General features: G+C 32.0%; 5 protein-coding genes and 2 pseudogenes across 7 annotated transcripts, besides 4 other annotated features; 2 read left to right on the plus strand and 5 right to left on the minus strand.

Annotated features, from left to right (window-relative positions):
• Positions 1–114: 114 nt before the first annotated feature.
• Positions 115–1,682, minus strand: TVAGG3_0983240 (guanyl-nucleotide exchange factor protein; the record flags this gene model as incomplete). Its single annotated transcript, XM_001579477.1, has 1 exon — positions 212–1,672. The coding sequence occupies one exon, from the start codon at positions 1,670–1,672 to the stop codon at positions 212–214; it is 1,461 nt and encodes a 486-aa protein (XP_001579527.1).
• A 32-nt stretch (positions 1,683–1,714) lies between these two features.
• Positions 1,715–1,736: a mobile genetic element.
• A 1,175-nt stretch (positions 1,737–2,911) lies between these two features.
• Positions 2,912–6,042: a mobile genetic element.
• On the minus strand, positions 3,819–4,037 carry TVAGG3_0983270 (uncharacterized protein; the record flags this gene model as incomplete). The annotated part of the gene is made up of 1 exon (XM_001318187.2): positions 3,819–4,037. One exon carries the CDS (start codon positions 4,035–4,037, stop codon positions 3,819–3,821), a length of 219 nt encoding a protein of 72 aa, XP_001318222.2.
• Positions 4,088–4,594, plus strand: TVAGG3_0983280 (uncharacterized protein; the record flags this gene model as incomplete). Its single annotated transcript, XM_051253979.1, has 1 exon — positions 4,088–4,594. A coding segment is annotated over one exon (507 nt), but the record flags the coding sequence as incomplete, so codon positions are not given.
• Positions 6,043–6,055: 13 nt separating the features above from the next.
• Positions 6,056–7,358: a mobile genetic element.
• TVAGG3_0983300 lies at positions 6,136–7,262 on the minus strand (annotated as a pseudogene). The gene has a single exon. A coding segment is annotated over exon 1 (1,127 nt).
• An 834-nt stretch (positions 7,359–8,192) lies between the features above and the next one.
• Positions 8,193–13,257: part of a mobile genetic element that runs on past the window's edge.
• On the minus strand, positions 10,365–11,368 carry TVAGG3_0983320 (organellar and viral DNA polymerase type B; the record flags this gene model as incomplete). Its single annotated transcript, XM_051253980.1, has 1 exon — positions 10,365–11,368. A coding segment is annotated over one exon (1,004 nt), but the record flags the coding sequence as incomplete, so codon positions are not given.
• Positions 12,044–12,547, plus strand: TVAGG3_0983330 (uncharacterized protein; the record flags this gene model as incomplete). Its single annotated transcript, XM_001579475.1, has 1 exon — positions 12,044–12,547. The coding sequence occupies one exon, from the start codon at positions 12,044–12,046 to the stop codon at positions 12,545–12,547; it is 504 nt and encodes a 167-aa protein (XP_001579525.1).
• On the minus strand, positions 12,792–13,200 carry TVAGG3_0983340 (annotated as a pseudogene). The gene has a single exon. A coding segment is annotated over exon 1 (409 nt).

Consider the following 13,257-nt stretch of genomic DNA (forward strand, 5'->3'; position numbering starts at 1 on the left):
CAATAACAATAAATTTCAAATATTTATTTGGTAATTTTCACTTTTTGTTATTCAGTTACATCACTTTCCGCCACCCCTAACATAAAACTGAAAAAAGTATGAAAGAATATTATTTTTTAATCGAAAAATTTACAATTTATTCTAGATAGAACGAATTTTCTAAAATGGCAATACAAAAAAAAAGAAGAATAAAAGTAATAATAAAATAATCTTATTTGTGTGGCTGTGTTGGTTCTCTTTCCTTGGAGAGTGTGATTAATTCCAAAGTATCACCGCATGGAGGGATGTTCTCAACAAGTCTTTGTATTGTATCGTTTATGAAGAAACAATAGTCCTGGTTCTGGAACATCGCAATTCTTTCAATAAGTTTGTAAGATTCGGAACATTTCTTAAAGTTGATCAAATCGTTGATTTTGTTTGGATATGACTCCTGAATATATACCAAATCCTTCTGGAAACAACCAATGAATGGTACGCAGTGATCTGTAGTATTCTGAAGTCTTTGTCTGTAATTCTTGAAATCCTGAGCGATTTCGCAAAGATCGGTTAATGCGTCGAGCTCTTTCTTGTTGATAGACTTATACGCGATCTTCATTGTCTGCTCCATACGAACGACAGAGCGATGTGTAATTCCGCAGATTACAGAGAAGAGTCCATTGAAGTTTAGCTGCGCTTCGAACTGCTGGCCGACTTCGAACCATCTCTTGAACTCATTAGCGCGCTCCTTTGGCGTTGCCGGGAAAATAATACTATGCGAAATAAAACGAGAAAGTAAATCAAAATGCTCTTGAAGTCTGATAATGTTAGGGCAGCCACCGCACTCAGAATTACCCCAAAGTGCTGCAAGCAACTCTAGTGGTGTAATATTATGGAAAATGTGGGAATGGAATATGGTAATCTGGCGAGCGAGCTCATGAGGCTCGATCTGCTGGAGAGTCCATGTCTCTGGTGGAGTCGATGGAATGTTGAGTGGCGGCGGCTCTCTGATTGTAGTTTTCGTAGTATTAGTTTTGATACCGTTAAACTCGTTCAAGGCGGTTGAGACGTTCTTGGCGAGGTTTTCCATGGCTTTATCGTGATTTAGAGCTTCAAGGAAGATATTGAGTGATTTAACCATCTCTTTGTCGAATTGATATGGGCATTGCTTTAGCCAGAATTTTATGACGTTGACGGCTCTCGGACGAATGATGTTTTTAATTTCATCGTTGTCTTTGACGTTGCAACCTGGTAGAGAGATATCTGTAAAGTATCGCTGATAAATAGCTGCGAGAAGGAACCTAGGATTGACAAAAGATGGCGAAGAAAGTAAGAAATTCTTCTGGAAGTTTACACTTGAATCTGGTGAAAGTAGGCATACGATAAGCTGATGAACAGATGCAGCTAAAATTTCTGAGGAGTTTGGCTGTGTTTGCCACTCTCCATCCACTTTAAATACAAGAGTTTGGATTTTATGAAGGTCTTGCATTTCGCTGGAAGAAATCGATAGCGTCGTTAAGAGCTTACCAAGGATGATTGCAGGGTTGTCGTATTCGTCGTCTTGAAACTCGATAGATTCAAATGGCTTTAACGCGTTCAATAAAATATCAGCACTGGAGACTCTAGGTCTCTGTGAGAATTTAAAACGCCGATTTTTACGGTTGGAGATCCCATCTGAATGCTCATCGCGTTGCATTGGATAAAATGTCAAATGGACGATAAAAAAATATTGGTTTAAGGGTATAGTAAACTCAAAATTCTAGAGTTTTGAGAGTGCCAATAAACTCTATAGGCCTATATATATCTATATTTTAAAGGAGAGGTTACGCCATAATATTTGATATTATAAATTATTAATTCAAAATAAAAGTAGAAAATGAAACTAATTTTATTCTAACCTATATAAATATATCAATAATCTAAAATGATTATAGTCTGAACTATATTTTACCAGATTATCAAATATAAGAGAAATGAAATAAGGCATAAAAATATCATAGCATAATTATTGGATAAATGCATTAATAAATTATTTATATCATAATGAGAAAAAATCAAAATAAGAAAATGAGCATAATAATAATTTAATTAAAAACAAAAACAATAAATAAAATGTAATTTTCGTTAATCAAAGTCATCAATGTCTTCGTCTTCTGATTCCCATTCGGACTTGAAAACTTGATAATCTCCTCCTGGTACACTCTGAATGGATTTTTTGTATTTGTTCTGTTTTTTAGAACCTTTTGTAACAGTTTTTTGTTTCAATATCATTTTGGAGTAACAATTCTCTTCAAATGATTTGACACAATCTTCTGGAAGTGGGGGAAGATGTAATGCTTTTTGTATATCTCCGAGAAAATGCTCTGGATCATTCCATTCTAAGATTGCAACGTTAGTTAGTATCTAGTAATTGGGTACCAAGGGTCTACGCCTCTTAGTACTCAAATTACTAGAATCTGCAAAAACCCGTTTGACACGTAAAATATTTTGACATTTACAAAAATAAAAAAAATAATTTTTTAAAAAATAAACTTAAAAATTAACGTTAAAATTTTTGACACTTCACAAAATAAAAAAATATTTTTAAAAAATAAACTTAAAAATTAACGTTAAATTTTTTGACACTTCACAAAATAAAAAAATAATTTTTGAAAAAATAAACTTAAAAATTAACGTTAAAATTTTTTATTTATTTTTTTTATCATAGATTTTAACACCCAGAGTAAAAAAATAAACTTAAAAATAAATTAACTCAAAAATTTTTTAATTTCTGTATATACTAAATTTTTCATAAATGATAAAATTAATTTAGAGGGCTCTTTGAGCCCATCTCGCCGCTACGCGGCTTAGAGTAGATCTAACCCGATATCTAACCTCATTTCTAACCTCGATAGTCTCAACCTTTGGGTCTTTTCTAACCTTGTGAATTTTCTTATAAAGTTGCAATAGTTGAATTCATTAACTGAGCCTCAAGGAAGAAAACATCCTTTCTGTCTTCGGGTAACACAATGGGACATTTATGATCATGTGTAGAATACATATCAATCCAAAACTCTCTATTATTTCCTGATAACTTATAATATTTAATATTTGTTAATGGTGATGCTCTAGTATGACCGATAAATTCATTTTCAACCCCTTTAGCGATATTTGAATATAAGATCACTTGTTTTCTGTCCCATACATTATATGTTATTATTGGTGATAACACTGTTCGTTCTTCTCCGGGTTTATAATTAAATACATTCATGAAGTCTTCATTATACTGAGAAATTTTAAAACCTATCCTAAAATCACTTTGTCTCTTTTCTGCTACTTCATTAAACGGCGAGTATATAGCAAATGTGCATGTATGTGAATCATCTATTTGTTCAATAAATTCATAATGAAAGTCTATAATCTGCGGATGAATTCCTTCTTCACCTAATTTATCAAGATACACATTTAATCCTAAAGCGTTTTTGTTAAATTTCTTTTCGAAAATTTCATTAAAATCATTCATGCATTCATATAATGTTGTATCATCTTTGAAATATTTATATATGTGAATAGTTTGCTTAAATTCTTGGGTTTCGTTTATAACAACAACTTCAAGCTCAAATTCAACCTTTCTAAATCCTCGCGTTATATACATATTTGATAAACCAATATATTTTTCATTTATATTAACAGACCAGTCAATAGGTAATTTAAATGTAATTCTATTTCCATTTATTTTGACATTTTCGTTTTCAGAACTGAAAGCAACTGTTAAAGGTACTTGTCTATACATTTATTACAAACAAAAATATATCATTTATTCTTTCTTCTCAATGGAAAAGGGTCTTCGACCCTCATGAGGCTCAATGAGCCTCTTCAGCTTTTTCCTTAGCCTCACGTTCTCTTTTTGCTTTCATTCTCGGGTTCTTCTCTCTTCCTGCAGCTAATGCGGCTAACTGCTTTTCACTTAATTTCCTTTTTGGTTTTACTGGTTTTTCTTCGGCTTTAGGTGTCTTTAGTTCTGTTAATATCTGCTCACGAATTTCTTTTTTGATGGCTTCAATATCTAATCCCTGACTCATTTGATTACCGATAAAAAATTCAAAATTTAAAAATTTTATTTGAATTAAATATAAGCCTATCAAAATCTGAGAGACAATCGATTATATTAAATGATGCAAGAGGAATTCAGCATCCATTATATTATGTATCAACAAGTAAAGATGGAAAAATTTATGTAAGAAAAAGACGAGTTCCATTAACGAATTCGGAAACTGATAAAATAGATATAAAACCTAAACTTGAAACAAAAGCGGAAGACAGCGAGGTTGTCAGGACAAAGCCCACGATAAAGGAAACGGAATCTAAACCAGAACCTAAACCAGGAGGACTCAGAGAGTCCATCTTGGCGCAGAGCGCCGAAATCAAACCCGATGTACTTTCGATAACGAATCAAGAATTAATAGCTAAATTTGTAAATTTCATTGAAAAGCAAACGGAATCAAAAAATCCAGACCCACCAGTAAAAGAACAGGAAACCAAAATTAATGAAGAGTTTGTTAAAAACGTAAAACATGAAATTATTGAACAAAAGAAACAAATTCCTCAACTAAGAAGAAGAGTTAGAATATTAAACTAAATAAATATTTTTATCTAACATAAAACATGCAAAACGAACAGCTTAACGAATTTACACCAGCTGAACATATCCATCAAATTCGTTCATATTTTGAGGTAATCGATAATGCAATTAATATTGGTGATACTAATAGAAGATATATCGATGCAAAAATTCCATCACAACCAGGAAGCGCAAAGGATCATAACTGGGTCACATTCAATTTATCTCCGCCAGGTGAAAATATGCTAGACCTTTATAACACATTCCTTACAACTACCTATAAAAGTAAATATATCGTGGATAATGCTATTACTGGCTCATCAATTCCAAATACTAATTCTCCAGGTTTCTTTGGCGTTTTTGATGAATCAATTTACACCATTGAAGCATATCAGTTATTAGCAAATGGAAGAGTTATTTATAGTCAGGATAACGCAAGAGAAGAAGCATATATCATTTCTAATTCACAGACTACACAAATAAAGAAAGTTGATGTTTTCTCAAAAACGAGACATAAAGATGTATGGAAACGTTCTGAAACAGTTCGAACAGGTCAAATTATCTCAGGACCTTTAGTTGCAGGAGCTGAAATTAATTTTGACATTAAAATAAAGATTCCATGTCGTAAATTCCTTATTCTAGAAGTTATTAGATTTATTCCTGCTTTTGCAGGCAACATTCAGTTAAAGGTTAAATTTAGTAGCGATGCATTCCAGGTAACAGCACTGCCGGTAGAAGATATTTTAGCTCATAATCCTTCTTTAATCAGTCAGGTAAAAGATAATTATGACCCACCAACTAATAAATTTGTTCCATGGAATGAACCATTCAATATGATAACAGCAGTTTCTAAATCAAATGGTGAAATTACTGTTTCAACTGTTGAACAAAGATTAACGAAGAAATCAGCTGAATTCATTGATTGCTTCATTCATCCTAAAGCATTTTCACTCGATCCAAATATTTACACTGAATTAGTTGACCATTGTACATCACAAGCTTTATGTTTTCCAATTAAAGTAATGGACTGGATTCCTATGGACGGTTCGTTCAGTAAAGGTTCACCATCAGCAACGTTCACAGCAGCTTATACACCAATTAACGTTAAAAGCATTTGGGCTTTATTTAGGAAGAATGATAATTATATCGTGAATTTCGAAAATCCTCAATTTGAAACCCTTCAATTATCAATGGGCGCTTATGGAAGTATGCCAGCTGAACCAGAGAGCTCTTACGGTCCTGTGTTCTATGAAATGGTTGCTAATGCATGCAATACAAATAACGATATGATAGGATTTAATGAAGATGTGATGAGGTCGTTAATTGATGATGGAAGCGTTAAACATTTATATGAATCATACGATAACACTCATTTCCTCTGTGGATTCCCTACGGAAACTGATTTCACATTTCAACAGGGTCAAACATCAACGGCACCAATTACTTATAAATTAGGTGTTAAAGCTGATGATACAAATATAGGGTGTCCAAAGGTGTGTTTAGCACAAACCTGAATACTGCGAATAGAAATAAACAAGTTACATATATATAAAGTTTATTTAAATATAATCACCATTGGATTCAATCACGCGTTCGCAGCGATCGATCCAGGCTTGAAAGATACGCTTTAAATCATCATGAGAAAATTGCTCAAATTGCTCTCTTACAAAATTTTCAAGATCATCTGGACTCGCGAATTCGCGTCCTTCAGCTCTCTTTTTTAGCGTGCCGAATAAATAAAAGTCAGAGGGTGCAATATCAGGTGAATAAATTGGGTTTGGAACAACTTTGACATTGTTTTCCACCAAGTAATTCATTACCTTATGACTTTTGTGAACTCTTGAATTATCAAAATGAATTGCAAACTTTTGTTTTTGTTGTTTGGATTTCTCAAACTCATCAGAATTGATAATTTGAGTAAGAACATTGTCAATTAGATACTGAGCATTCATCGTATTAGGTTTTTGAAGAATATCAATTGCGATGATGCCATTCACGCTCCAAAAAACCGACAACATCATCATTGGTGTGTCAATTTTTTTCTTCGGGAATGTTTGCGGATTTTCATCCTTCGGGATCCACATGATTTTGGCTTCTGTTGCATATTGAAACCAAGACTCGTCCCCTGTTACTAAAAAGCGAAACTTCTTGGATTGATACGCACGCAATATAGAGAGGAGCTCTTTCGAAGATTGGACTCTAGATTTTTTTTGAACTGAATTAAGGTTGTGCGGAACCCAACGTGTATACGCTAGTTTGTAGTTCAAATAATTGTGCAGATAATAACTGACTGTTGTACGTGGTATCTTTGTCATCTCCTCTATCCTTCTGAGTGATGCTCTTGGGTCTTCATCTAGCGCTTGAAGAATTGCTTTGATTTTTCTTTGATCCGGCGATTTTTTGTCAATTTTTATGATGGGCGCCTTTTTGTTCATGAAGTGATACATCCTAACATGATACGTTACAGTGGAATAGCTAGGAGCATCCATACCGAAGCATTTTACCAATGTCTCGTAGATTTTTTACAGTCTTTGCATTTTTTTGCAAGAGCGAGGATGTTTTCTTTATGATTCATTAAAAAAATGAAAAAAATCCCGCCAAAATTTCCCGCGAAACCGCCTCTTGTCTCAAAATTCATTTTATATCCCGGCATGGCGCCAAAATACAACTTACTCATCATATACATATATTCATATTTTTTATTATATATTTATAATCAGCATATATCTCCTTTAATAGTCTCATATAGAGCGCTGTGCTAAACGCACCTTTGGACACCCTATATAAGCGAAAAATACACTGTCAAACCTTTATTAGGATTTCTTAGAAATGCTTGTTTCGCTATTCAAGTTAGACCAGCCGGCATCCCTGCTGTTAGAATTGATGATTATAATTTAGCTGCTGATGGAGGTGATGAATAAAAATAAATCTAGTTAATTTTTAATTTTCTGATTTTTTTTTATAAAACGATGGAAAATAATAACTGGGAAACATTAGTTGCTGATGAAGATTACGAAATTAACACAAAATATCCGTATCAAATAAGAAGGAAGAAAAACGGAAAGACTGTCAGCGAGTATGAAGAAAAGAATGGATATATAAGATTAACCCTTAACGGTAAAAAATATCTTAAACATAGATTAATAGCTATTCAGTGGATTGATAATCCTGATCGTTTTGGGGAAGTTGACCATTACGATAAAGTAAGAAATAATAATATGGTTGATAATCTACATTGGTGTTCAAGTTCTACAAATAATAGAAATAGAAGTAAAGCAAATGGAGTAGAATATAATTTCGTTGATGAAATCAGTGAAAATTCAATTACTGTTTCACATTACGGAAATCATGAATTTGAGGATTTATTTTACGACATCGATGCAGATTTGTTTTATTATTATAACGGTCGTCAGTATAAAGAACTATACATTAATGAAAACATAAATGGTTCATTATATGTTAATGTTTATGATGTTAATGGAAAAAGAACATGCATTACGTATAGTAAATTCAAACGCTTACATAATTTAATATGAAAAGTTTATTTTTGTCTTGAACGATAAAAATATATTATATCATTAAGCCGCTACGCGGCGAGACCCAAAGGGTCATGACTTCAGAACTTTAATTTCCTTATGAAAGTATTTTTAGTCGTTATTGAAAAGTTAAACTTCTCTTCAAAACAGGGTGCTGTTGATTTGCATAAATCAAATGCGATTTCCTGACCAACGTGAAGGGCTTGATATAATTTCATTATACTGAACTCAGAATCTTTATCATATTTTCCAACAGGAATATGAATGTTCTTATCTTCATTATAATAGCATTGTACTGCGTCAGGAAACATTTCGTTAGCGGTTAAAGCAATGACATCTTGTTTTACGCCTTTCATACGTGCATGAAATGCAACTTCACCAATGTCATTTATTAAAAGGTCTATGTAAGTCTTCTTTCCACAAAATATCGACTTGTAAGCTAAACTTTGTTTATCTTTTGTGATTTCTGCAAAATCTGAATGAAACTGACCTAAATTCTTTCCTATTAATTCGCGACCGTATCTATTCTTAAATTCATGAGCTAAACGTGGTATGTCTTCATTGAAAATATGCATGCTATCACAGTCCTGGTAAAAGATACTTAAGCCCATATCCTCAGCAGTGCAAAATACTTCATTCATGATACGTTTCGACATAGATAAGATATTAACACCTAAGGGACAAAAGTTAAAGTGTCTGCAAATGCTTTTAGTTAGTTTGAAAATAGTTTTATCCGAACCATCTAAACCTTCAAATTTAATGATATGGTTATAATTTCTGATGGCATACCTAACAGCATCTTTATCATCAATGATTTTAATTTTCGACTCTATCGGGGACAAAATAGTTTTTCCATAAATACTGTTCAAAATTAATTTAATATTTTCTTGTAGCGGATTTTCTTCCTTCTTATACTTTAATCTCAATTCAAACAATTTCTTTACTTCATCTCTTATTCTAAAATCTCTTTTTTCATCGTAGTAGTAACACTGTAATACTTCGCAGCTGATGCCCTGATATTTTATTAAATCCTGCAAAGCTATGTGGTCCACATACATTAAACAGCATGTGTTAGAACTTCTTGGAACCTTTAGCTCTGGGTTTAATTCTGGATCTACTGTTATTAATGGAAAGTGCCTTTTAATCTTAATCTCGGTTATTTTTATTAAAACAAAGAATCCAGAAATGAATTTCTCACCTTCAGGCTCGCCCTGGTCATCATCGAATAAATGTTTTAACAAATATTCACTGTTTAACATTTCTTTCTTCATAACCTTTGGAATTCCTTCTAAAGTATAAAGTCTCGCAATAGCTGAGGATATAATGAAACAGCATCGAAGTCAGCAATGAGTTTCTTTTCACTCTTTTGTTTCATGTTATCTGACAGCATACATCTTCCACCTTGAATACAGCGTGAAATAAATTCTCTTGGTTTATTTGAAAGGTCATATAAATTTCCATTCGGGAAATATACTCTGTTTTCGAAAAGTTTGTTAGCGATTGAACAAATGCTAACGTAATCATAAACGTTTAAATCAAACTCTTTCAATATATCATTTCTGAACTTAACAAAACCTTCTCTTAAAATCCTTACGTCCTGTTTGCAATAAAATGAGCTATATTTTTCTAAATCGAAATGGTTTTCATCTATTCTGCAGTTTTCGATTAAATCTATGTTTTTCATGAACGTTTCAATATCTTTTACAAACTTACACGCTTCAGAAATTACGCCAGTTTTGTTATCATTAACTAATAAAGAGCTTGAATAATATTGATACGGAAATACTTCCTTTTCACCACACTGCAAATGAAACATTTCAGGAAATAGTTTAAGCTTCTTATTTATAACAGTGTATGAATCTTTAATAATGATTGCTTTACCTTTATATATTCCCGTTATCTGCATTGTTCTAGAACCCTTAATAATTGGTGTTCCGCTAATTTCTGTTAAATGTCTTAAAATGAAATTGATATCATAACTGAGGTTATGAAAATATATTAAACTTTTATCAGGAATTCTTTCTAAAAATTTTGTTGCACAATTTTGACCCCAAATGCTTTCGCTAATCTTTCCATCTTCACTATCATAACAAATGTTAAAGGCTTTATGAACTCCATCAGTGCTACATTCAAAGTCAGCGAAGAAAATGTGTTCAGGAATGAATTTTTGTTTTGATTTATCACTATCTTTACTTTCAGACTTTTTCTTTAACTGAACACAGTAGTTCGGGGTATAATTTAAATCTTTAAACGGTGCAAGTTTTTGTTTATATAAATCTGTTGTATAAGTGAAAAGTTCACCATAAGATAACGGTTCAAAGTAATTGCACTCTCTTAATGTTTTCAAAATATCCCATAAAGGAGTTGTTCGCGTAGAATCAATAACAAATCTATTTTCCCTTTTCTTATATATTTTCATTTGACGCTCAATATTCCAGCCGCCTAATGATTTGAGAATTTCGTTATAATTTATGATAAAATATGTTGTCATAGGTAATCTTTCATTTAACATGTAATGGTCTTCAACAAGAAGTAAGTCAATAGTTCGAACAGTTTCACATTCTTTTGGTATATATCTCTTTATTTCATTATGTCTAGAGTCATTGAAATAACCAATGGTAACATTAAATGCTATGCCTGTTGCGTTAGAAATTTCCTGAATCTTACTTTGTGGAAAATCTCTAACTCTAATAACTTCACGCATGTGGTCTACCGTCTGCTCATCAACTCCAGCCTGAATGCAAGCATAAACGAAGCAGTTATCTTCTGTCATCAACTTAGCAGTTCTTTTGTTAAGTTCATTGAAAATTTGATAGCGTTCAAGATTTATAGGTAATCTGCAAAGATACTTCCAAAACTCTCCACTTCTCTTTTTATTCGTTCTCTTTTCATCAAGAATTTCATTCCAAAAATCATCTATATCCTGTTTATCTCCTATTTCTTTAAGTCTGTTTAATAATCTTTGCTGACGTGCTGTTAATTTACTTTCATCTCTTTTTTCTCTCTTCTGTGGCTTACCTTTCTTAATATCGCTCATCGTTAATCCTTCATATTCAGTTAAATCATACATTTTAATTTCTTCGAGGTTCTTAATATTTGTCATGAAGAAATCATAATGTTTTTCAATTATTCCGGCTGCGTTTGCTTCAATCTCTGTTATAAAGTTTTCTTGCTTTAACTGATGAAGCAAAGCTCCGATGTTCTCGATATTCAATGTTGAATTAGTAAATTTACCATCGAGTTTATAACAAATCATCCATTTTTGCTGTGAATTTACTTTTATCTTCTGCAGAAGCCTAATAAACATTTTACCGAAACGTTCATGTAGGTAATTTCTGTTTTCTTCATTGAGTTCACGAATATTAAAATCTATGATTCTATTTCCTGCTTTAACATTTTTGCGTTTATTATTTTCATCCTTCTTTAACCATTTTTCGTCATCAAGAGCTTTATCGTCTATAGATTTAATAACTTCGTTTGCTTTGCGTAATTGTGCAATTGCTTTTGCATACTTTACAGCTATATTTTTCTTTTCTTCATCGCTTTTCTTCTTTCTCGTTTCCCAACACTAACATTAGTTATATCATACATTTCTCTTACTTCCTTCGGTACCGCTTGTTTATGATATAAATTAACCTGAACATTTTAAAGGAAATGTTTTGTTATTAATGTAATCATTAATTTTCTCGTAAGTGACTACACCTCTGTAATCATTGAGGTATTTAGCTAATGAAGATTTGTTAGTCGCATATCTTTTGCTAACTTCAATGTCAGCATTCTTCAATAACTTCTTAATTTCTTCATGGTCTAATCTAGATAGCTTTTTATACATCTTTTATGGAAAATAAAAAAAATATTTTCCGTAAAAAATATAATTTAAAAATAAACTTAATTTTTTTAAATAATTTATATTTTTAATTTTAATAAAATAATGTCTGAGTACAAGTTCTATTCATACAATGCTCTCGCTACTGCTGTTAAGGGTGAATTCATAAATGGAAAAAACGTGAACGTTATATTCAATAAAAAGTCTGTGAAAGAATCTAAATACGGTCAGTTCGTTAAACCATACGCTATCATTATTGACAGAAAACGTTACACACCACATGAAATAGCAGTATTACTTAAACAGAAAGGAATATTTGTAAATATCAAAGATACACATTATACGATTATGAAGAACTCTAACGTTGAATTTTTCAGCATTGTTTTAGATTTATCGCAGCAGAAAGAATTCAAGAAGGCGCAAGGCGCCGAGATGGGCTCAAAGAGCCCTCTGGGTGAAGTAGTTGTGAAATATTATCCTTCATCTCTGAAGACGATAACGAATAAAGATGTTATTCATAAACTCCTACCAGTAATTGAGGAAGCAACGATTGAATATGATGAAGAAGGAAGTGAAGTAATTGAGGAAATAGACCCTGAAGCTTTATAAGAAAATTTATTTTTGAAGAACTGAAGGTGTCACCACGTCACCATGTGTCACCTGGTTAATTAACTTCTTTTAAAAATGATGACAACATGACATTTAGACAACAGGTACGAAAGGAGGAAGGCATTTATGAATTATTTTTGTAAATAATTAGTTACGGTCAGTCAGTTAGTCAGTCAGTAAAATTTACACCAAAAATATATTTTAGTTGAAAAGGTTAGATCTAACCCGATATCTACCCTCATTTCTACCCCTTGAACTTTTTATAACATTCGGTCATAACTTCATCAATTTCATTTAAATCACGATTTAAAAACTCATTGACTTCATCTTAACGTCATCTTTTGTAATAAGAATATTTTCTTTAGTTCCATGTCAACATCCCGAACAGCACAAAGGATAAAATCATATTCATTTCTTCCGTTAAACATTTCTTTTCTTTCTCGTTCATCGTTAAATAAATTATTGAAAATATAAACAGCGGTGTAAAAGTTATGTACTGTATTAAATGTTGAAGCTTCACCTATTTTAGATTTTAGGATTCTTTTAGTAAGTAAATTGTTATCGTTCTTTCTCTTTTCCTTATCGTTCATGTCGAATCTGTCGAACCACATATCCTGTATTTCATCGAATTTACGAACTATAGAATCCGTCATTTCCCTGGTTAATGAGGGGTAATCATTATTAATTTTTTTATAATTTGTCCATATGAT

Source organism: Trichomonas vaginalis, chromosome I (assembly GCF_026262505.1).
Source record: "Trichomonas vaginalis G3 chromosome I, whole genome shotgun sequence".
NCBI lineage: Eukaryota > Parabasalia > Trichomonadida > Trichomonadidae > Trichomonas > Trichomonas vaginalis.